The 24,020-nt window shown below is 36.5% G+C and overlaps 1 protein-coding gene across 1 annotated transcript in view; it reads left to right on the top strand.

Moving 5' to 3' along the window:
* Nucleotides 1-297: 297 nt before the first annotated feature.
* The window catches only part of FTO (fat mass and obesity associated), a gene marked incomplete at its 5' end in the record, with an annotated part of 31,137 nt that continues 7,414 nt past the window's right edge, over nucleotides 298-24,020 (top strand). Inside the window, 5 exons of the mRNA XM_010157581.1 lie at nucleotides 298-375; nucleotides 5,147-5,801; nucleotides 12,170-12,313; nucleotides 21,135-21,214; nucleotides 22,926-23,069. Of these exons, the coding sequence (XP_010155883.1) occupies nucleotides 298-375; nucleotides 5,147-5,801; nucleotides 12,170-12,313; nucleotides 21,135-21,214; nucleotides 22,926-23,069 (1,101 nt within the window). The remainder of the gene's footprint in view (nucleotides 376-5,146; nucleotides 5,802-12,169; nucleotides 12,314-21,134; nucleotides 21,215-22,925; nucleotides 23,070-24,020) is intronic.

Genomic DNA, 24,020 nt, shown 5'->3' on the forward strand with positions numbered 1-24,020 from the left:
AAGTAGGCATAGTTCTGAAGAACATTAGCCCAGGATGGATTTTGAGGATTCGTTATCTAAAAATGAATTCAGGAGGAAAAGTACTTAAGTACTCTGAAACCACATAACCTGAATTGTAAATGGAAAAGCCCCACTGAATTTTTGCATCCATTTTTCTTTAATTTTCCAGAATTGAAGGTAGTAAGAGACATAATTACATATGTTTGTATATTTTTAATACAACTTAGTTTTATATCTGACTGGTTACATCTTGGTTTTTAGTCTAATTTTCTGTTCAATTTTACTCCTCCAAAACAGAAAAAAAAGCTTCTTGAAGAACTTGGAGAGAATAGACTTCCATATATGACACCAGCCAATGCTGATTTCCATCTGTTGGTAATGTATTTCTTTTAACTTGTTTCAAACTAAAATGGCTGTTTGCACTGAACAAGAAGCAAATCTTTCTTCAAAGCGACACTGAAATCTGATATGAAAAAGGTATCCTGGTGGCTGATAAAGATAACGTACTTCCAGGTGCTGCAAAACTAGACCTCAGGAATTGGGATATTACGGAATGAAAACTTTATGAACTTAATTTATTTTTAGGATTTTGCCCTGAGTATCAGTACCTGAGTGCCAGGTAACACATGTAACAGTGAATCACAGTTTCTTTGTTGAAATAATGTATGTGTCACCATTCTCTTAAGGGGTTTTGTGTCTTTGGTTTTCAGTGGTGTGTTGCTTTTGGGTTTGTTGTTTTTTTTTTTTTTTCTCCTGAGTTGTGAAGAGAATTTCTTTATAGCTTAGATTTGGCAAAATATGGAAAATATTTGGAATTTTTGGGCTTAATTCTACACAATAAGTAACACTTCAGACTTTCCTTACAAAACAAACTGTAGAAACTGGAATATGTGCCTCAAATGAAAGCAAATAAAAGTAAAATCTGGCCCAGTAGCCACGTGAGTTGTAAACCAAATCAGTGTATGGAAGAGTATCATGAAATTAATAGAATATTCTGCGTCTGTCTTGGATCTTTCTAGGTCAGCTACAAAACATATGGCAAGAATTGTAGGTTCAGTCAGATCAAATCAGAACACCATGAGATGAAAAGCGTAAGAAAGAATCTCATAGTTTGAGCAGCTAAGCAAGCGTGCTTACATTACAGGCATGTCACCTTTCTTGTGTTGACATATGGTGCAAAGATGTATATGGTAGCATAAAAATAGGCCTGACTCTTTCCTTGCAAGGATGAATTTCTCTTTTGCAGGGTTCTAAGGCTAGGAAAAGTTTAGCACGCATCACCCTATAGAAGAGGAAAGATGCATTGATGGGTCAGATACTGGACTGCGACTCAGGAGCATGAAGTCAACCTCCAGTTTTGCCATAGGATTACAATTGTGATATTGAGCATCTGCATGCTTTCCTCACCTTTCTTGTTTGGTCTGAATTTTAGGATGCTTAGGGAAAGCATGGTTTTCTCTCTATTCTTGCAGTGCTGAACGTAGTGGAAGTAAGCTCTTGATTGAGATCTTTAACAGCTGTAAGGGTAGTCACGTGAAAACACACAACTTGCTGTTCACTATAAAGGTTCTTCTGTGGTTAAGGGCAAGGAAATACTCCTTTAAGGATCCATCTCTTATAAAGGAGTATTTGAATGTGTTGGAAAGGATAGGTAGAGTGTAAGTGAAAAACTACAGCATCCTGTCAGGTGTAGAAATGTAGAGTCTGAACAAAAGTAAAAAATTCCGTCTCAAGGAAAACTTTGCTGACATCCTCTTTCTAGGTGTCTTGCCTGATGAAGGAATTTTCAAATGGACTTCAAACCACAGGCTGAAACAATGCTATGTTTAAAGCCAGATATGAACAAAAAGTCTGTAACAAGGCCATTGACAAATACCTTAAGTACAAACTATCGTTTCATGATTTAAGTGGCATTGGTCGTTACTGCTGATTTCCAGCTTCATTCTACCACTTGTCTCATCCTGTAGGGTGATTCTCTAGAAGCCAAGTCAGGTATATATTTAAAATCATGTGTGTACCATTCATATGAAGAATTGGGCATTAAATGTGCTATTTTTTTGTCCTGTAGTTGCCGGTAACATACCTACTTCTTTCCGAGTGAACAATGAATTGACCTTTAATACTTGGTGTCAGAGTTACAACACAGAGTACATGATTACTCCCCCTTCCCCACCCCCCAAAAAACAACAAGGTGTCCAGTGTGAACCCAGCATTCACCCTGTGCTCTGATCCTTTAATGCTTTCCTTATGTAGGACATAGCACAATGACTGGTTGGAGATTTAAAGACGACCAAACTCTTTTCATGTGATGTGTCGGAAATGTGTTTCCACTTCCTGATCTCTTCTGAGATACCAGTGTGGGGATTTTTTGGTGTGGGTTTTTTTGATTGGTGGTTGGTTTGTGTGAGGGTAGTTTTTGGGTTTTTTTTTAAAAGATAGAATCCTAAGCATACTGTGTAAAACTTAATGATAAAATACTTCTTAAGCATGTAATCTTAAAACACAACTCAAAAGTAATATGCCTCTGACTTGGCTGGTAAAAAATGTGGAAGACATCCCATCTGCAGTTCAGGAGGGGAATACGATGTTGTTACCTTTGTAAAATCTGCATGTTTCCTTTCTAGTGCGTGTTTTCAGTCATTTAGTTACTTTACATCTTACTATTATTTCCCTCCTTCTGTTTGTAATGATTGTTTGGAATTTCATGTGTGTGATTCATGTCAGAAATTCAGTATATTAAAGAGTTTAAAAATATATAGTAATAGTGACTTTTTAAGTATGCTGTAATAGCATATGTAATGTGGTAATCAGTTCATCTGACCTGAGTATGTCAGGTGAAATACTGGAATACTGATACAGAAGTGATAGTGCTCTTTCTTTTATATATATCATTTGCATAATGAAACAAATCATGCAGTAATAATCTTTATATGTCACAACACATAATATTCTTTCATTATTAAGTATGACTGTGAAAGAATACTTCTGATTTCCATCAACCTATACCAACACAACTGACTGTAGCCTATAGCTGTAAATCTTTAAGATTTGCAGTTACTGATTTCAGTAGTTCTTTGTAAGGAGTTTTTCTCTGTACTGTTCAAAGGCTACAAAAAAAGCACTGATTGAACCAAAGGGGACAGTTCAGGACCTCTAAAGGAATCGTTTCAGGCTTTTGGCATGCTCAGTCAAATTGCATTTATCAAGCTTATGCTGGGTTCTTTTAATGAAAGCTGGGATCTGATGTTCTGTGCTGGGGGTTGTAGAGGGACCTTCCAGATATCTGGGACTATTTTCAAGCTTTGGTATTTAAAGTTAAGCATGTGAATACCATTGTCAGAAATCACTTATTACCTGTCGATACTATTACGGGTTTTTTCCCCTTCTCTCTAGGAATCTAGAGATTGGAAACCATAAGAATGTGTAAAGAAAGAAGTTAGCTTCACTGTAAAAGTTCACAAGGAAGTGTGGCAAGGTTTATAAACAAACTAAGTTTTAGTATGTGTAATCATTATTTTAACAATAGACTTCCTTTTATGTTCCCCTTTTTAGTAGAAACAAATGATCCTATAAAGCCACCACTCAGTGTTGTAGGATAATAACGTGTTATGATGCAATAGTCTAACTGTTTTTGTGCAGTAGGAAATGTGCATACTGACTTACTGCCTGCTTTGTGTTTTTTAAAGGCACCTTTTCTGGATTTTAAAATTAATTTCCTGAAAGGCAGGTTCAGTTCTGACTTGGAAGTAGATAGTACTGCTAAAGATGTTTTGAGTTGTACCAGAAGGAGAATACAGATGGATCATAGGTCAGCGTGATGCTTTTATGCTGGTGGCTTTTGTTTTTTAAAAACACTTTGAACATAAGCTATTGCATTAGTAAAATTATTGATAGATCAGTTTTGTGCATCCATGTGCTCTTGCCCTATTGCCTAATGCCTTCAGATTTCAGTTTATCTGAATTTCTTTTCCTACACCACCTTTTTCCCAGATCAGTGGCTAACTTCTGTGCAAAAGGAAATCGCTCTTTGGACCTTCACACATGCCAGTGAACCTGATGGGCTCACATTACAGCTTTTGCCTTACTAAGGGCACAGTTTGCATCTGTTTCTTTTATATATCTATTAATTTATGAAATACATAGGAACTTAGTCTCTTTGTCCACTTTGCCGAACAGTCTCAGCAGTAGTTAAAGCAGATTTACAGGCAACCAATAAAAGGTGTGATTATGTGATATGCACTTCCTTAGAAAACCAGATTAGTAAAGTAAAATTATCCAAGCCTTCCTGGAGTGGGAAGCAGTATTTTGCATACAAAGCAAGGTACTGCTGATTAACAGCGTTATACCTTGCTGAGAGTTGTTGCCTTCACACACGGCTGGGTTCTGAACTCCAACTGGTACCAGAGCTGGTGTGGTCAGAAGAGGATATGAGGAAAAAGGATGTTACAGGTGAAGAGATGGGCAAGAAAATATGTTTGGAAATTTTCTTTTATCTAAAGGGGAACTTTTCTATAAAATAGGAGAGTTAATTGGCACGCGTTGAGAAATGTGAAAATAGAAAAGGGCCAGTATGTCAAGGACTATTTTGAAGACAGAAGTGCACTGCAGCAGAATGTTGGCCTTTTTTCAAAATTTACATTTTCATTTGTTATTTTTTCCCTAAGGGTTATTTTTATATAGAACTGTTTCAGGTCGTCCTGTAGCCCTCTAGAGTCCTGTACATCAGAATGGGAGGGAACGGTCTTTGCAACCATCCCAAAAAGAGGAGTCGCTTTGTTACTGCTCAATATCCTATTGTTTGTGTACTTAGAAGTAGCATTATCTACAGATTCATCAGGGAGCTTATGTTCTATTGATTTCTTCCAGAATCCTCAGCTTTATTTATTTCTTTAGAGATTTGCCCTGGTGATACATCTGGTTACAGGCCACTGGTGCCTGTCTACAGTTTGTGCTCTATACTGGAACATGACAGTAAAGTAACAAATACTGTCATCGATTTCTTCACCATATTCTAGACTCATGCTTGTTAATCTGGCAATTTAGCTTTGTTTGTTCTTGAATATATGAAATGCTTTGGTTTCTGTAAAAGGAATAATTCTTTTGCTGATTCTTGTTGTTTGGGTTTGGTATTTTTTTTCTCCTTTAGTGGAAGACCAAGTATTCCAAGCTGATTTTCAGGCAATCTGATACGGTACCTGAAGAGCTCCATCAAACGGTACAAGAAGGCTTTCTGACCTTGCGAAAGCACGATTGTTTCTTTCAAGATCTTGTAAGGATCAAAGGAAAAGATTTTCTTACCCCAGTGTCTCGTGTATTAATTGGAAACCCAGGATGCACTTACAAGTACTTGAACACAAGATTATTTACAGTTCCGTGGCCCACTGAAGGTTATGATATAAAATATTGCAGTCCTCAAATACACGATGCTTGTAAAGCATTGATCAGACTTAATGACTACTTGCATATTGAAGCAGTCAAGGCATTGCAAGGGCAAAATTTGTTTGAGACCAAAGAAAGTAAAGATACTGCTGTAGTAGGTAGGGAGCAAATTGCTACTTCTCTTGTGGAGAAAGGGTCCATTTCAAAAGATCAAAGCAGTTGTGCATCAGAGAATGACTACATAAGTCTAAAGAACAGAACATACTATAACTTGACTTTATTAAATTATATGGATCCACTACAAATGACGTACTTGAAACAAGAACCTTATTTTGGAATGGGGAACATGGCAGTGAGCTGGCACCATGACGAGAATCTGGTTGAAAGGTCAACGGTTGCTGTGTACAGTTACAGCTGTGAAGGTGAGTAATGGGAGGGATGAGTGATATAAATATTTTAAATCCCTGAAGCTCTTTTATGTTTACTCGTCTGTGTATCCATGAGCACACCTGCATGCTGATCTAGATATCTCATGTGCTTTTGAATACAATGTCGTACTTTCTATGTTTATACAAACTTTTAAGCTGGTTTACTAGGTGTTCTCTAAGTAGATTTAAAAATGTGTGTGATTTTCTTCCTGACTAACAGCCAGGACATCAAAGTCCGTCAGATATCTATTTTAGGTTAACGCATGTGCATATTTTCTATCCTGTAAAATGTGTCATTGTAGTTCAATGAGATCACCATTTTTATTATGTTACCGTACACAGACCTGCTTCTGCTTTATGCTTACTTTACTACTCTTCTTTCTTTGGAAAGATCATATTAGGTTGGTTTTGTATGAAAGTATATTGTACTCTATTTACTTGGAAGCATATCCATTTTGTCTATACATGCAGTGGTGCTAACACATTTTGCAGAGGACTTGCCAACTTTTCTGTAGTTGGGAAGGAAGTTTTCTGTTAAAAGAGCTATTGTCTGACAGGCTTTGCAGGCTCTTAGTTACTTAAAAGCCATTTAAATGTAGTACTGGGGGGGAAAAGTGTAGTTGAAGAGTTGTAAAATATTTCATTTTTAGTTTAAAGTACCTTTCCCATTTTTATCTTCATTTAAGAACAGACATGAGGATTTTTGTATATTTTTCCTAATGTTCTTTTTTCCATGAAGAATTAGGGTTTTTTAATGGTTTCCAGCTTTGCAAACATAATATTAGAATTTAAACACTTGATTTGAATTTGCAAACGCATTATGTTTTGTCATTCACTACTGATTTTTGGTCCTTCCAAAAAAAAAAAAAAAACCTCTTTGATTTTTTTCTTCAAAACATGGGAAGAATTCACGTTGTCTCTGGTAGGTTTTGGCTAAAGACCATGATGTAAAAACAATAGCTCACACTTTCATGTACTTTCTCTTGTTAGTTTCGTTATTAGTTTTGAAACTATGGGTCACTTTGTTACTTTAGTGTTCAGCTTAAATCATCCTATTTACGTTTTCCTGGAAATAAAACACCAGCTGGTTTAGCAAACTGAATAGGAGAGATTCCCTGATCAGAAGAAGTGTAGTTTTATTCGTGAACATTTTTCTGTCCTATTTGTCAAAGGCATTGATATTTTATGCCCAGTAAATGTATTTTTTTCCGTAGTACTGTGGATAAATTTTCTTTAAGTAACATTTTAAGTTAAAGAAACATAAACATGAACTTGAAGTAATAATAGTATGTGTAAGGATTTATTGTAATGCACTTAAAAACTTTTTACTTTAACATGACTTGCTTGTGGAGGGGGAAAAAATTAGCTTCTTTTAAGTTCAGAGAGCTATACATTAACAAAAAAGAAAGCTGCTATCTTTATTCATAACTCATTACTTGATTTTCTTTGTTCAAGTTCAGCAAGGTAGGTAAAAAATATGCTGCTTGAAAACCACTGTAAATTCTGTGCAAGATTTGGTTGACAAGGGTAGAAAGAAATATTTGATGTATTTGGATCTTACCAAGCTCTCTCTAACTGTGAAGCATGAAGAAGCTCCACATCCTTGTGAAGATTGTTGTTAAATCTTTCTAGAATTTTATCTTCCCATTTTCCATAAGTATATTTGCTTTTTATGCCAGTATCTTTTATTAATACTACTGCATTCATTCACTTAGTACTGAGTTAGCAATGAATTCTCACTGTGCCATACAAAGACTATCACAGTCACAGTAGAATATGTAATAGAAAGAGTAGAGGTGGTCAGAAATTTTTTGATGGAACAATTTTTCCTCAGAAGATGTTAATTAGATGGATTAGTAATTTTCTGGGAGAAAACACTGACTCTGTGGGAAATTCAAGCATAAATTAAGCATGTTGATTTTTGTTATGACTATCTTCTTCATTCTCTTTTCTGCTAGGTCTTGCGCATCTTTCTGTCAACTCTCTATTCCTCCCATTCTCACTGGTCTCAGTGGTACTCCAAACAGGGAGGATCTGTGGCAGCCCCTTAGCATGAGGAAGCTAGGGCTTCCAGAGCTTCATGACTAGTGCCAATCCACCCTGACACAAGTGCGGAATCCGGAGCTTTTCAGGTTTTGAACAGCAGGAGCCCCATGTGTCAGGCAATCTCGCTGTGTTGTGGCAGCTCTTTGTCAGACTGTTTAGAGATGCACAGCTCAGGTTACATGGTTTTCTTTTTACTTTAATTTGCATTTTTATATCATTATTTGTTTGGTAACTGCTTGTTTGATTAAATAGTATTAAACCAGATACTACTGTAATTGAAGCAACTTTATTTTCTTGTTCAGTGTTTGATGCTATAATGAAAATTTAATGTTTGAAACTTTGATCAGTATTAATTGGAGTAGAAAGAGGTTTTAATATGCCAGAAAAGTAATTTGAGAGCCAAAGTAAAGATACTGGAACAAGCTGATATTCTAATTAGCATCACTGTTCATTTTCTTGTTGCCAGTGTCCAACTGTTTGAAAGCAACTTCAAATGAGGCGCATTTCTAACAACAAAAGATAGGCTTTTTGCTTAATGCTCATCTGAATTTTATTTGCTTTTATTTACATTAAATAAAATGCATTAGATTACACTAGGTTAAAGATAGGTTATCAAGTGATAAGAATAGGCCTTCGCAGAAGTTTTGGGAATTTCCTTTTAATGTGTGTGCTGCATGTAAGTGCATGAGTGGTGGTCATGGTGCGTATGCAGAACTGAACACATTACAGGATGTGGGTTCAATTATACTGTCACTAGCAGTACTTGGAATTAATTTACTTTTTTGAATTTACCATGGAACAGGAATTTCAAATTTTAACCAATTTGGGATTTTTAATAACACCTTATTTTACAAATATCCTATCGCATGACAGCATTAAGGTAAAAACTTGTTTGGGATTTTAGTATAGTAAACTAATAACCCATTTTTATTTCCTGCTCTCTTTATAAAAACTGAATTGCAATCCAAATACTGATGGAATAAGAGCATTTTCAAATATTGGATTTTGTCCATGAAAATTTCCTAATGAACAGTTTTCCCTTGGGTCTTTGTAAGTTTTGTAGGAAGTTTTATTGCTTAGCAGAGCAGTAGTTGATTCTAAAGATGTTCTTTGAAGTAGAGACTCGTTTCGATTACCAACTTAAAGGAGACAGACACTGCTAGTGACGACGTTATGTTCCGTCTGTCTCTTACCTGGATTTCCGGCAAACTGTGTTTGGGGTTAGCAAAGTAGTTTTCGCTAGATACTTTACAGTATCTTGTTTGTCTTCTTGCCTTAAGGCTCACTTGCTATATAAATCTCTTCAAGTACTAAACAACTGGCTCTTCCCTGACGAGGTAATGTCAGAAGGGTTAACAAACTCACAGTTATTTGCAGTACTGACTGATCTTGAAGGAACTTTTATTCTTGTTTCTTTTGTAAAATGCTTTTTGTATGTTAGTGATGTTCGAAGCAATACCTTAGCGCTAAACCTAATAACAACTGCTGTACCATTCGTGAATTAATTAGAAGTAATTGTGAATAAAAATAATTAAGATTCACTACAGATGTATGCTTACTCACTTGGTTAAAAAAATATCCTGAAACATTTAATTGTCAGAGTGTCAAAAACCTCTCGAACTCTTCCTCAAGTGTTTGGTGCTGAATAGCAAAGAAACCTTTCAAAGCTTTTCACTTTCTGTGCTGTGGAACAGTAACCAAACTAGATCCAGGAAAACAAGTTTCATGTTGTTCTGAACCTAACCATGACTCAAACCCGATAAGATCAGGTCTTAGAGCTGGAACATCTCTGAAATCTGAGCTGTCTAGTGAGAAGCCTAATGTTGTGACCAATTTTCTGCAGCTACATTCTTTTCTTTCATGGCTCTACCTTAATTAGAGGTTTGATGAGGTATTGTTGTTATGCTGTGGTAAGCTTGTTACCTGGTTACACCATTTTCATTTGGCATGCAAGCGTAAAGGTTTCTTGCAGGACAAATTCTATTAATCTTTAATGAACAGAATTGAAATTTGCAGATAGTTTTATTATATTTCTGTTAAATACTGCTACATTTGACTACTCCTGTATGGTCAACTCCAATATAAATACATGTTCTTATGGTGCTGTGTATGCGCGAGACCCACGTGATTTACTCTCAGATCCCTACGGTTTAGATGCATCCCAATGTTTTCAGTTGAATGGGAACTGTAATTATATCAATGAATGTACAGCATTCAGTCATGCTTGAGGTGTGACATACAGAATTTAATAACAACTCTCTTTATGTAGAAGTTTGTCGGTGCTACCTACAGATACAAATGTTAAGGTGTGTTTTGTTTCGTGCTCTCACATTCAGAATAGCTTGCATTTTAAAGATAGTAGCAGCTTGCTTCCATTTGTTACCAAAATAACATGGTAGGGGCAATCAGTTTCAATTGCTGCTGATAATTATAAGGTGCAATAATTGAGAATACAGAGAAAAGGAGACTGTGAGCTACATTTGAACTCTGTACTTAAGCAATAAAAAATTTATCAAACTGCAAAAAATAAGTCATTTTAACGAGCACATTCCAAAGGTGCTGGATTTATGAGGAGACCCCAGGAAACTTTGATTGAAATTGCTGTCTCTGATTGTAGTTCTATATTTTATTGGTGCCATATTGTGAACAGTGCTGCTGCCAAAGTGAATGGGAAAGCAGCATAATAGAGAGAGTTAACCCAGAAAGGTTACCTCTTTTTATAATATCCATGATGTATTGCATTAAAAATGCCTTGAAAGCCATCCTATTTGCAGTTTTCAGAAAACATTTTTCTTAAGTTACGATTTATCTGAGCAGGGCAGAAAATATGAAAGCCCCTTGAAGACTTTAGTATTGATTTTTCTGAGTGTTTGCTAGCTGTTGTTTTCTCATCTGTGTGCTCCCTGATAGCAAGGCCTAGAGCCGCGCCTCAGCCCGAGCTTCGGCTGGATGAGAACAGCATCCGTGGAGGGAGGGAATATGGGGGCTGAATTTACAGTTGGAGTTTTAACTAAGACTTTGCCTTGGCTTTTTAAAAGATTTTGGCTCTCTGCTTCCTGAATTTTAGGCAATGTTTCATTGACATAAAAACTGAGACAATTTATTAATTACTGAAGGCTACTCCAAACTAAACAAATGTTGAAGTAACCATGTGATATGAATGACACTGAATATTTTGAAAGTGAGTGTTTAAGGTCACTTTTTATGTGTACATATTATAGTAAAAGTTGTAAATCTTTATTTTAGGATTTTTATTGTAGAATTAAATGAGGACAAAAGCACATTTGAAGTGGACAGTGAAATGGACAGACAGTTACTAAGTTACAAGCAATAATAAGGCATGCTACATAGTGGATGATTTCTAACTGTTCACTGCTGTTCTGTGCCAACTGCTTATTAAAACTTCATCCTCCCTCTGTCAAACTGCTCTGTTACTTTAGCCATAAAACTGTTATACCATAGCTCCCAAATACCTTGTTATAAATGCTGACTGTATCTTTCAATTTATACTGCAGTGAAGTAAGCTTATGAAAATAGTTTTGAGGGATTAAGCTCTAAATACTATTTCTATGCAGTGGATTATTTTTTCCCCAAGCTCAACACATTCATGTTGCTTAATGATAAGAAAATTGTTGTGACAAATGTACTGAAGCTCTGTTGGCTCTTGCACTTATTATCTAGCCTGTTTGACTAGGAATTTTGAGCAAAGAGTGACAGTTATGATTCCAAGATTCCCTCAACTTTGTTGGTCTAGGTTGTGTTTTGTGCTCATTATTTTACGTTACTTTGCCCCAGTTTATGATCTGATGAAATTGGAAGAATGTAAACAAATGAAATTGTTCATAAAATGCTTTGGAAGTTTATGAATTTAAATTCTTTCAGGGGTTATCTATTTTTATATCAGTGTTGCTGAATTTTTTTTCTTTTTCCTTCTATGCTTGTAGCTTTAGTAATTAAAAATAAAAAAAGTGCAGATTAACTAAAACTCCCATTACATGTACTTAAGAACTTAAAAACTTGAGTACATTACAAACTTTGCCTTGATTTGCCTAAACTTTGGAGTTAACATGAATTTTTCATCTTAGTTGGTTGCAAATAAATCTTGATGTCATATGGCTTTTTTCTTTTAACCTATGATGTACTTTTGAATTTGGAGTTGGTGATTATGCCAAATGAATACTATATCAAGTCTAAGCCTATTAAGATTGTAGCAATGTGGGGTATGATTAAGTCTGTGTTGTTAGACCATATTTTGTATTTTCTATTGTCACCTTGTCTGTCACCTTTGTGGTGTTTTTCCCTCTCTCTCTTTACAGGTTCGGCTGTGGAAGAAAGCAATGAACAAAAACTGCAGGGAAGAGACCCAGCTGTTTGGCACGTAGGCTTGAAGGTAGCATGGGATATAGAGACACCTGGATTAGCAATACCACTTCACCAAGGAGACTTCTACTTGATGCTTGGTAATTTTCAAGGGCTGAGAAGGTGAACTTTCTCTTGAAAACAGAAAAGGACACTTAAAATAAATTATATCTTCCTTTCAGTTAGGACTTTCCTTATTTAGAAAGACATGAGAACTGGCTGAAGTATATAATAAATTCCTTCTACCCTGCCCCCTGCCAGTGTATTTTGGGGAACCTTTTTTTTTTTTCCTAATGTTTCTTCCACTTCACAGCTAAAAAAGAAAAATACTCTTTTTGAGCCTTTTCTGTCTGTTGTGCAGTTAGAATTGCTAGTCCAAGTTGAGCTCTATCTGTCCTTGTCTTGTAGATACGGATTCCTTTTTCTGTTCTTAATGCAGTAACTGTGTTTACTGAGTAATTGTGAGCATCTACATCTGTTATGTTCAACAAAAAAAAGTCCTGTTCTTGAGTTTGTCTTATAGACTGGCTGTGTGTTATGTAAGCTGTGACTGTAGCAGTCAAAGTTTTGTGGTACTGTGGGTTTTGAAGTGTCAACCATTATGCCAATCTGTGGATGTTTTGTTGGTCAACAATTTTAGATGTGACACTTCTTTCCTTCTGCTACCTTTTTCCATGTGTATATTCAAACATACTGTTTTCTAGTAGTGGGATTGTATTAAGATCATAATGAACAGAGCTGCCATACTCCAAGAGTGAGTCTCGATGTCTCAAGTGTAGAGGATTTAAAAAAGGAAAATAGAATTGAGTTCATTTACTTGAGCAGCTGAGCTTACACACTAAGGCTTTTCCCTTGAAGGAAAAGAGGCAAGAACTGTGGCTAAGGTTTGTTGACACAAAATCTGTTGCTTTCTCTTTGTCTTGTGTTTCTCCTAGTTATCATTTTTGTTTAAACAAATTTGGTTAGAAATAACACAAAACATGGACGTTGCTTCTGACATCACCATGTTTACCTGCTTGGTGACTTGGCTTGACAGACATCACCTTCGAAGAGTGAGAGCACTTGCAGTGCTCGCTGTTGACATGGAAGGTAGACACCATGGGACATCCTAGAATGACCTGTCGCACTGCCAGCTTGTCGGGTTGAAGAGTCTTTTCACTTTTACCTTTCACTTTTGTCTTCCAACAAATATGAAAGCAGTTTATGTACTACAAGCTATACATCTGTGGAACACCTTAAAAACCAGATACCATTCCTTGTTCTTTGCTACCTCATCAAGTACTGTGCACTGTCATCAATGAAGTATCTTGTACAGAAGAACTGGGCTGTCGTTAAGAACTTTGGCACAGTGCTGTGGATGTGCCTCCCTTTTCTGTATTTGTGAGGATATAGAGTAGCAGCCTGGAGGGAAATGGAGCCATTTTTTATATGAAGTGAAGTTTATGTGGTAGCTAAACATTCCTAGAAAGGGAATTATTAATCCATTTTTGTGCAGTAGCAGTTCAGGCATCAAGTAAACTTCTTATCTAATCCTTCCTGATTGGAAAATTTGTGCATACACAACAGATTTGAAGGCAAGTAATAAAAGCAGGGGTCTACCTTCAGTGTTTTTATTGCAAAATACTGTAGATTGTAGCTGACTGAGTTACCAGATCATAAGGACATTTTTTATTCCCTGCTGGAATTTGTAAACAGTAACAAAATTGTTATCAGGTATGCTATGGGTAGAGTGGGTGAGAAAGTTAGTTTATTTAAGACATAACATCATGATCATGTTTAGATGGGAACAAAGGATATATTAAACATTCTTTTGAAGGCGATGTGTAAATCATTTTATTATTAATACTCTGTGAAGAGCTACAGATTTGAGCTCTGTAGGCCAGGTGGTTGATAATCTCTTCTGAATTTCCACAGCCTTTGGGTTTTTTTTTTTCCCCTCAATTACTTTAAAAAAAAATTTTTATACAGTCTGAGAGAGTATTCTCAAACTGGCCCTTTCATTAGTTTTTATGTACAGCAGAACTGCCTTTATTGTTTTCACTTGAGGTGAAAGGCAGTGTAAGTGAACGTGTAAGTTTTAGTGTACTTTTTGCTATTCAGATTTTTTAAACTGGTTTTTAAGAGGAGGCATGTTGAAGATGCCATCTAAAAGATAAAATATGGAAACTTTGTCTAAAGAGTAACATGAACATAAAGAAGCCAGCTTTAGATTCATTTATCTCATGCCTTTATACATCATACGTTCCAGATTCTCATTTTGATAAGCAGAGTCTTCTTGCTGGCATTGTTTTAGAAGCAGTAGCAGCAGTATGTAAGGCATCTAGAAAATACCATGCTAAGAGAAGAGTACTGCATGTAGTAGTAGCTGTTAAAGCATGGGGACTGATTGGTAGGATCAGTACTGTTTCTGCTACCCACTCTACTCATCCATCTGTACCAAAAAACCTTAGCGATGCTGTAGGTCTGTTCTTGCAATTGTTGATACGGCACTGTGCTTACTGTGTTGTGTGGTTGTCAAATTCTGAAATGTCAAAGTCAGTGCATTGCTTATAATTAAAAAGTGAGGTCCTATCGTTCCCTCTAACTGTAATACCCCAACTGTTTCCAAATACTGTACACAGAAATCTTAGATATGAAAACGTGATAATGCGCTATTTCTAATAGCAGTGTGCAGGTACAGTAACTTTTAAATCCTGATCAAGGGTATGTCAGAGGAACAAAAAGATCAGGAATGTGTTTTAGCATTTCTAGAAGACATTTAGTAAGGTTTATGTCCCTCTCTTCATTGGCTGTATAAAATGATTTTTGTGAATTCTGGGTAGAATTTTATTAAAATGCAGTCTCAAAATACAAAATTACAGCTGCCTTCTCAGCAGTCCTCTTCAGAGGAAATCATAAGCCGTAAGTAGCTGTATGTTAGTAGTAAACATGAGGTGATCAAATTCATCCTTCAAGTAAGCTGTTACAATAATATAAATATATTTTGATTTAAAAAACCCAAACAAAATCCAAAATTACTTTTGTAAGATAGATTTTTTTTTTCTTTAAGTCTTACTTCTCCTCCTATGAAGGAAAAAGATCCACTGAATGGCTGCAAATCTGCTGCCTAAAATCTGAACTTTATATCACTCATGAAACGGAAACACTTTAGCTCAATTTAGAATAATATATGGGTCTGCAGAGGAAGTGCATACTGAACCCTGCTGTCTCAAGTACACAGTCAAGGGGTGTCTAATATGAAATGTGTTGGGTGCATGCTATAAATCCAAAACGCGTGGAGGTGAGCGAAGGGCTCCATCTGCTCTGTCCTAGAGCATGCTTAACTAGGGTTGTCATGGTCTTACTATTAAATTGGAATCTTTCCCCCATCTTTGAGTTAGACACGACCAGATTTGCACACAGATTTACAATTTTCACTAATTTTCCTACCATGACTTCAAAACATACTAAACAAAAATACATTCTGGACTTTTCCAAAGAGAGATTTACTTTTCTGCAGCTGTTTCCCATAGATCAAGCTCTTGCTTGAAGGTTAGAGTTTTAAAACAGCATGAAGATGAACTTGGAATCTTATACCCCTCCCCACCCCCAGCGAATTACAGTTCAAGAAGCACCAAAAAATTACTTTCGTAACCAACCAGAAGTGGGTGCACACATTGCAGAGGTTGGCTTGTGGTTAAAGATAAATATTTAATGGAAACACTTCCACATGTATATAGTGGCTCATTAAACTATTTCTAGATATTTAATCTGCTTCTATTTCCACAAATTAACTTGAACCCTCTTTGCTCTCTAGCATCTTGAATGTGTTGGAGTTTTTTTAAACTTTTTTTTTTCTTGAGTTCACATTTAATCCAAACGCTATATTCCTTGATTATTAAGACTTCGAACCCCAGAAGCCTATGTGTCGTTACCAAACTTTGATCATGGTTTGGCAAATCCCAGACTGTTTTTTTTCTTTTAGTTCATCCTTTTAATTCATTCTGTGTTTTTGCTTTGTGCACACTTTTCTTGGTTAAAATCTAAAAATATTTCTTAATTAGGGACAGATCATCCCTCTAGCTTTCTGTTATGAAAGTAGTATTCCATTGGCCCATAGTTTCTTGGGGAAGGAGACATACCTTCCTGGTGCTTTTTGTTGACATACCTACGGTGACACTAGTTTGGTTAGGCTTTCTCCTGGGGAAGCATTGTGTGCAGCTTGGATACAAGTAGGATTGGAAATGGTGGAAAAGCGTTTTAGTGTTTTTGATAATTGCACTGTAATATAGTTAAAAATAAAATACTTTGTGGTAGTTAAGCAAGCTCATAGCACAAGTCCATTTCACTTCTGTTTGTAGACATTTGTGGAGTTGAGGCTATCAGAGCTTTGGGCAGTGCTTTGAACCTCACCACACCTATTACCTGCTTCTTGAAATAGACGACAGAAAGACAACTGTCTAAAAAGCTCAGGAAGAACACTTGAAGGAAGATAGAAAAGATGATACAAACCCCTGTTGCTAATTCATTGTATTTTGTAAGTCTGCAGTGGCACGGGTTACAGTCATTGCTTCTCTCAGTGCTTTGGCTCTCACTTCACCAGTGCTCTGATAATCAGTTAAGTGGCAGAATTAGTGAAGGATACCCACATTAGTTAGTGTATATACATGCACATGTCCATTAGTCCGTTCTTTTGACAAAGGCTATACAAGCTTTGGCTTTCAGTGTTTCCACTGGTGGTGCCCAGGTAATTCAGCTGTCCAGAAGAACTCAGGGACAGGGACTGCGAAAACAGGATCAGAAAGGAGAGGGTCTAGCAGTATTTTCAAGCAGTGGAGAGGACTGTGCTGAGATCCTGTGCTGGGAGACAGGATGGCAGAAGTTGGTACAGGGGAGGGACAGAGAGATCTATGGCTTGAACTTGCTACCAGAATTTAAAATAGGGTATGCAGCATCTAAATTCCAAAATGTATCTGCTCTCTGGAAATAGCAGCAGAATCTGAGAAGCTTGTCTGATAAGGAGGTCCACGCAGAGAATAAGTCTCCCTCTGACAGTGGAAGGGTGGCCAGGTGTTAAAACAATAGTGTTAGTTTTAGGAGCTGTAATAAGCCTGCTTCTCTCACAGAATTTCCATGCAAACTTTGCCAAGTGCCTTAGCCTCTCCTTGCCCTTAGGTGTTTGTGTCACTTACCGACTTTACAGAAGCCTTGCATGGATAAGTGTATTAAAGCACCAAGGACCTTAGTGGGTTTTGAGTGCTTGGGTTTTTTTCTTCCTGGGGCTGTGAGGAATAGGGATCTGTAGTAAACAAAAACACCATTTGGTAACTCTTTTACACAAGGTGTGTTATCTGAAGTTTCTGTAGCTGAAGATTCTGTGTCAAATAATTGTATGCATTTGCAACTAATTGGATCACCTGCTAAATGGTCTCCTGACTTCGTAATACTTCATCTGTAAAGTCAAAATCTGACCTCCAAACTATTTAAACAGACCTCAGGTTGATAACTTTGTTTTCCAGGGTGGCTTTGGCCACCAGTACAAAATCATACATGTGATTAATTTTCTTTTAATAAATCTTGCTTCAGCTATAATAGCCCTATAATGGGATCTGGCCATAAAATGACAGATGATTCATTGGGAAGTGGCAGGCAGAGAATCGTATAAATAAAAGAATAAACCAATCTATTTAAAAGAAATAGGGGTTTTGCCATATACATGTATGCAGGAAAGAGTCTCCTTGTATCTTAGGTGCTCCACCTCAGACAGAAAAATGAAGATTCTCTTTCCAGCATTCGAACACCAAGTGTCTGTTACCAACCAGGTTGTGTTGCTTTGAGTGCAGACAGGCCCTTTACAATATTGTCAGTAGTTTGGGGAAACTGATTTAGGCAATATACTGCCTGAAGTGCAGATAACCATCCACATTTGCATAGTAACTGGTGGCACAGTGGTATCCTGTTCATACAGGTAAATAGGAGTAGCTTTAATGGGTGTGATTAGGCTTTGATTCAGAAAAACCCCTTTGGTCAGGATAGCACTCCAGCGTGCATGGGACTTCATTAGTTTTTTGTGATTGTTTTCTAGAACTACTATTTTAAATTTGGATAATTTGTAGTGATTTAGAATTTATAAACAAGCAAAAATCCTGGTCAGACTTTAGAAAAACGTCTGTGTAAATGACAACATTTTTCATAGATGTGTGGAAGATTTTGGGAGAGGAGCAGTTGTGTAAGCACAAAATTGTAGTCCAGTTCTCAAAACTTCTTTCTTACCTCTCAGTGAATTGGCAAGTCAGTTCTCATATGCATTATACAGTTCACAGGTTTTGTGAGGTTTTGTTTTTGTAAAAGAGTGAAATAGTGACTGCCATAGTCACCCTGAATTTGTGGTAAGATAAGGGGCACACTTCCATGGCAGAAAAGACGCCACGTAGTCTCTCGCCTCACCGCAAATTCAGGACGGCCGTCTGACAAATCACTTGTCTGTGTGCAGCGTCCCACAGCAGAACTGATACGTATATTCCTACTTTCATATGCATGTATTTTAGGTGATGCATAATACTGGGGAGGCTGTGTTTTGGTTTTGCAAACCTCACTGGTCAGTGATTAGTCATCTGAAACTGATATTAACTCCGTATATATTGTATTTTACCTAAAACCACAAGAGCACTCTGGTAGTTTTGAGATGAATGTCCAAGGAAGATAACAGTTTTGTTTTGACTCTAAAACCAATATAATAATCTGGATGTAGTGTTCTGTATCTGAATACAAGCTTTTGCTGCCCAAAGGGCAATGGCCAATTAACAGTGTGCTTTTTCTTTTCAATTAATGTATTTTATAAGAAAAAGAAAAGCAAATCTTTACAGCATAAATCTTAAATCTTTTAAGACCTAGAATGTATTTTCCAAATGTCCTTTGAGACATGCAATACGTGACGCTTCAACTATTTCTGCACAATTACAGTTACAGGTGAATTATAAACACTTAAATTAAAATTACAGGCTTCTTTCTAAGAGTCATAAAGGATTAGGGACAGTTGGAAGCAATTTCAAGGGAGAGCTCTACAGTGAGTGGTTTGCCAAGGGTTCAGGTAAAGGTGCAAATCAAAATGTGATACTTCTAATGCTGTATTTGCTACATCAACCACCCCACAGTGAATGGGCACTGCTTGGGGTAGTAGAATCATTTATGTTTGTTTCCTGTCACAATTCTTTTTGGTGGAGATTGTAATATTTAAATATTGCAGTGCCCAGAGATGATACTGTTCTGTGGTCCTTGCAAGATTTGGCTGTATGTAATTTAACTCTCATATGTTTATGTAGAAAAATCACTTTTTTTTCTAGCCTCTTTTTCTTTGATTTGGAGTGTTTTGTCAAGATTTGTGACTACCTATCTGCAGATCTCATGCAAACAGAAAACAAGCCTCCCATGTAAACTTTTTCAGGGGGAATTCAATTCTGTTTCACAACACTCATCTACCTGTTCCTGATATAATTTTTTTTTTTCCAAGTTTGCGATGCTATCTGCTGTCTTGAGTACAAACTTTGTTAATAGTTGCTTATAAAATTAATTAAAATAAAACACTGTTCTTACAACTAGGAAATTTTTTTCTGAATTCTTCCTCTTCAGACTTTTCTTGGTTTTAAAGATTCAGACTTGTTGCAAGGTAAAGTAAAAGTTTTAGAGCATATCCTTTTTTCAGATGTGAGAATACCATTAAACCTCACACACTGTGTTCTTTTCAGTTTTATCGCCTGTCATTATGGTCAAAAAGAGTGTTTTCAAAAATTAGTAGGAATTTGGGATATCAAGTTTGAGGTGTGCAAATATTGATGTCTTAAAGAGAAATTATGTTTATGTGGTGGAATGATGAAACTTGGTACTTTCTCATCATGTTGTATTAAGTTGGCTGAAGCTAAATTCCCTGAAAGAATAGATATTGCTGAAAATACAAACTCCAAGTTAACTAGCATCTTGTAAGTCTCTTCCTGCTTTCTTCCAGTTTTGTCTATGACTGGTTTTTGCTTGGTGACACTTCAGGTCACTGAGTTTTGTATGTTTTTTTTAGTCTTTTTCTACTAGTTTTCAAGTCTATAACCCAGGAGTGATTTTACAGAAAATTTTGATAGATTTTCTTGAATGTCTTATTAAGGTTGAGAGGGCAGCATAATTTTAACACCAAAATTGTTTGAGTTGTAAGCACTTCATGAACAGTTTTCAATGTGACAGTGGGTGTTGTTACTAAAAAATGCTGATTTGTCAGAATTCAAGCGTTCTTCTATTATGATAATTCTGAGGAAACTGGTGGCAACCAAGTAGATTCCATCTACAGAGGTTTGTGGGGTTGGTTGTTTGCCAGTTTGTGACTTCAAGTCTATGACAGACCTCTAGCAGGCAACAAGAAAGTCAAAAATTGAACTAAATGCTTTCGAGACAGGTCTTTGTGCTTTGTGGCTTCCCAGTTTCTTGGCTCTGAGCTGGAGGAAGAACTTTAGACAAGTTTAAGATAAAAAGATGAAATAATTTGTCTTTGGCGTTTTTTTTTTTTTCTCTGTTGCTTTTTTTTTTCTTTTTCCTAAAACAAGTCAGTATTATTTACTGGTTTTTAAGAAAAGAGATTGTAATTTCTGAGTAGTTTGTTGTTTACAGTGATTCTCAACTTGGAAAGAATTAATTGGTTTAGTTGAACTTTTCCTGGAAGAGGTAGAAAAATGCCACTTCTAAACTGTCTAAACTGGGAGAAAACGGATATAGAGATCTTCATAACACTAGGCCATTGAATACTTGTCACGACCTGCTAAACATCAGAGGCCTATGAGGATCTGACTGAATTCTTTTTCGTTGAAATGTTTAACGAAGCATCTTTAGTTTGTATTCAGACAGAATAAGTTCTATTAAGTATAATTTTTTCCCCGTACTTAAGGTTTTCTAATCTGTCCCTAGATGATCTCAATATGACACATCAGCACTGTGTTCTGGCTGGTTTTTCACCTCGATTCAGCTCAACTCACAGAGTGGCAGATGTAAGTATCAAAACCGATTTGCTACTTGGTCCTTCATAAAACTAATATTGTGGTACCATATATGTGGCATCCTGTTGTCTTATCCAGAACTGTTGTTCACAGTTACGCTCATGACTCAGACTGTTTTCTTGAATAATTGCTATTTGCCTCTTTTTTGATTGAGGTACATCTTTCTGTATTCGTAGTTTGCCTAAACTCACAGTTAGGCATAGAAGACATGACTTAAGAATGTGCTACACCACACCTTGTGGATTATTGATGAAATGTAGAAACAACTGTATTTTCAAAATTTTTGCTGTGTTCATATCCCAGTCCTAGTTGAAAGGCAGTATTCATGAAGAGGTAGGTCATCACAACTCAAAACACATAGGTCAACAGTGTCCGCTGGCAAAAATGGCCTTTAGGAGGTCAGAACAACTAAGAGCAATTATGAGGATGTTTTAAATTGGATCCTTCTGGGCATCTGAGGATTGAAGAAGCAGAAAAGTGTTAGTGTCCCTTGTCTGAGTCGTTCTGAGATAACAAGGCTTCAGCCTCACATGCTAAGACATCTTTTTTTTATTTATTTATTTTACTAGACCTATTCCTTTCCATGGTTTTATCAGTAGTTTTATGTAGTATTCTAATGGGAAAGCGTACAGAAAAATAAAAATAGACTGTGTTGTAAAACGATATTATAAAACAATTACAACTACCATGTTTTCTCAGCAAGGCAAAATACACCACTGTTGAAGCATGAGAGATACATGCATCCATATACTTCTCTTTTTCCCCATTACCCCTCCTAATTTGTGTAGGAATTCAAATGAAGCAGTAGCACGAAACATGGACATATACATACATATAAGTTGTAATACTAAAAAAAAGTGTCTTTATTTCCCAAATACATACTCTGCTTGCTTGAACTGGGATTTGACATAAAGTACATGGTACATTATTTTAAAATAAATAATTCTGTATTATTAATCTCATTTCAAGAGTGCTCTGACCTACTGCTCCCATCTCTTACTTTTTCAGGAAAATGCACACTGATTTTTCAGTGTGAAACGTTTCTGTATTGAGTGATTATGCTTTGGTTTTGTAAACTGTTGTGACTTCAAGTTGCATACTATGGGAAATTTTTTTACAAGGAATATGAGTCCGGGGGTCCTTACTCAACGTTATTCCTGGAAATGTAACTGAAGGTACTTAATTGGAAACAATTTGAAGATTTAGTTGTCTTCTTTCTTTTGTTTCAAAAGGATTTTTACAGATTTCCTTTTAATTTTGAAGGAAATTAACTGAAAACAAAATAAAAGGAGTGGAAGTGCAAATTTGTTTTGTTCATCGTAATCTCTGTACCTTGTAAGCAAACAGCTCTCAGACTGGATAGGGAACTCTGTTTTAATGGTAGTAGGAGCCCATGCAACTGGGAAAATACAAGTGATTCTGAAATAGTGTCAGAAAAACTGGCCAGGAAGCAATGGAAAGTATGGCCGTGATTTTGTATGCCATATTTTTAGAGTAAATTTAAAGGGAATTCTTTTCTTTCTCCTTTCAATATGCTGTATACTGTAACTATATGGACAATCCAGGAGGCATTACACTTTTGTTTAAAAGATCGTGAAATAAAGTTGTGGAACTTTGATTATTTCAGGAGCAAATAGTTTCAATATATTTGAGAAATACATATGTTCTGAAGTGGCTATATATTTTTATTGTATCCTTATAGTGTTCAAGAGGAACATTGGAATACATATTTGGACAGTGTGAACTGGCACTCCAGAATTTACAGACTGATTCTGATTTAATGGTTTTATCTTTGAAATCACTGGAAACTGCAGTTGTAAAGCAAGTAGAAGAAATACATAATGAGGTGAGATGCTCTGCACTGAAAATACTGCAGCCAGATTCTCAGATGCAGCCTGCTCATGCAGTTAATGGCAAAAAGGCTGCTCACAAGGCGTTGCTCTGTATAAGTTTCAAGTGTGTGTTTTATGACTTTTTCACTTGGGTGCAGTAACTGAGGTTAACTTCGATTGATACCTTCATTCCCATGAAGTCTTCATTTGTCCTTCTTACGATCCCTCTGCTGTTAGAGTTGTTGCAGTCAGATTGCCCCAAATGCGATCCTGTGGTGGACAAACCGACCTGCTCAAGCACCTCTCACGGACAGTGACGAGAAAAGAGGGAGGAGCAGGTAAAATGCTTCAGTTTGTCAGGTGTTGAACCAGGGTTTTACAGAACGCCAGGTGTGACGCAATTGCGAGTATGTACTTTAAAGTATATTCTGAAGAAAATACTGCGGAAATAGTTGTGAGGACCATATTGAAGCAAGTGGTTCTGCGCTACAAAATGTGCAAGCGTAGCAATGCACTTCCGCAGGATCCCACTGAAGCTGACAGTGCTTTCTTGTTTGAAGTACAGATTTGGGGTCTTAACCAACACACTGATTTGACAAATGAGCTGAAAATATCAGACAGTATTTTGGGAAACTGCAGAAACAGGTAATTTTTCCTGGGATATAAAAGTAGACAGTATCACAAAAAATGGAACTGGGCTTATTCTCTGTTAGTGGATAGACTCTGGGTCTTCTTACAAGGGTAGTGTTTCTGAAGATGGTAGATTTAATACTTCTCTTATTTTCTTTTGGTTTTTTTTTTTAAGTTACAGAAAATATAGTCAAGGCTATGTTTTAGAGTTTGAAATGAGAGACTCTTTAGCTGCTCTGGAAAGCTCTGCTTCCACCTGAAACAAAGCTTTCAGCTCTTCCTAACTGTAAAGCACTGATGATCATCTCTTTTTTTTAAAAAACAAACTGCTGAAC

The sequence above is a fragment of the Eurypyga helias genome, unplaced genomic scaffold (genome assembly GCF_000690775.1).
Source record: "Eurypyga helias isolate BGI_N326 unplaced genomic scaffold, ASM69077v1 scaffold22998, whole genome shotgun sequence".
In the NCBI taxonomy this organism is placed as follows: Eukaryota; Metazoa; Chordata; class Aves; order Eurypygiformes; family Eurypygidae; genus Eurypyga; species Eurypyga helias.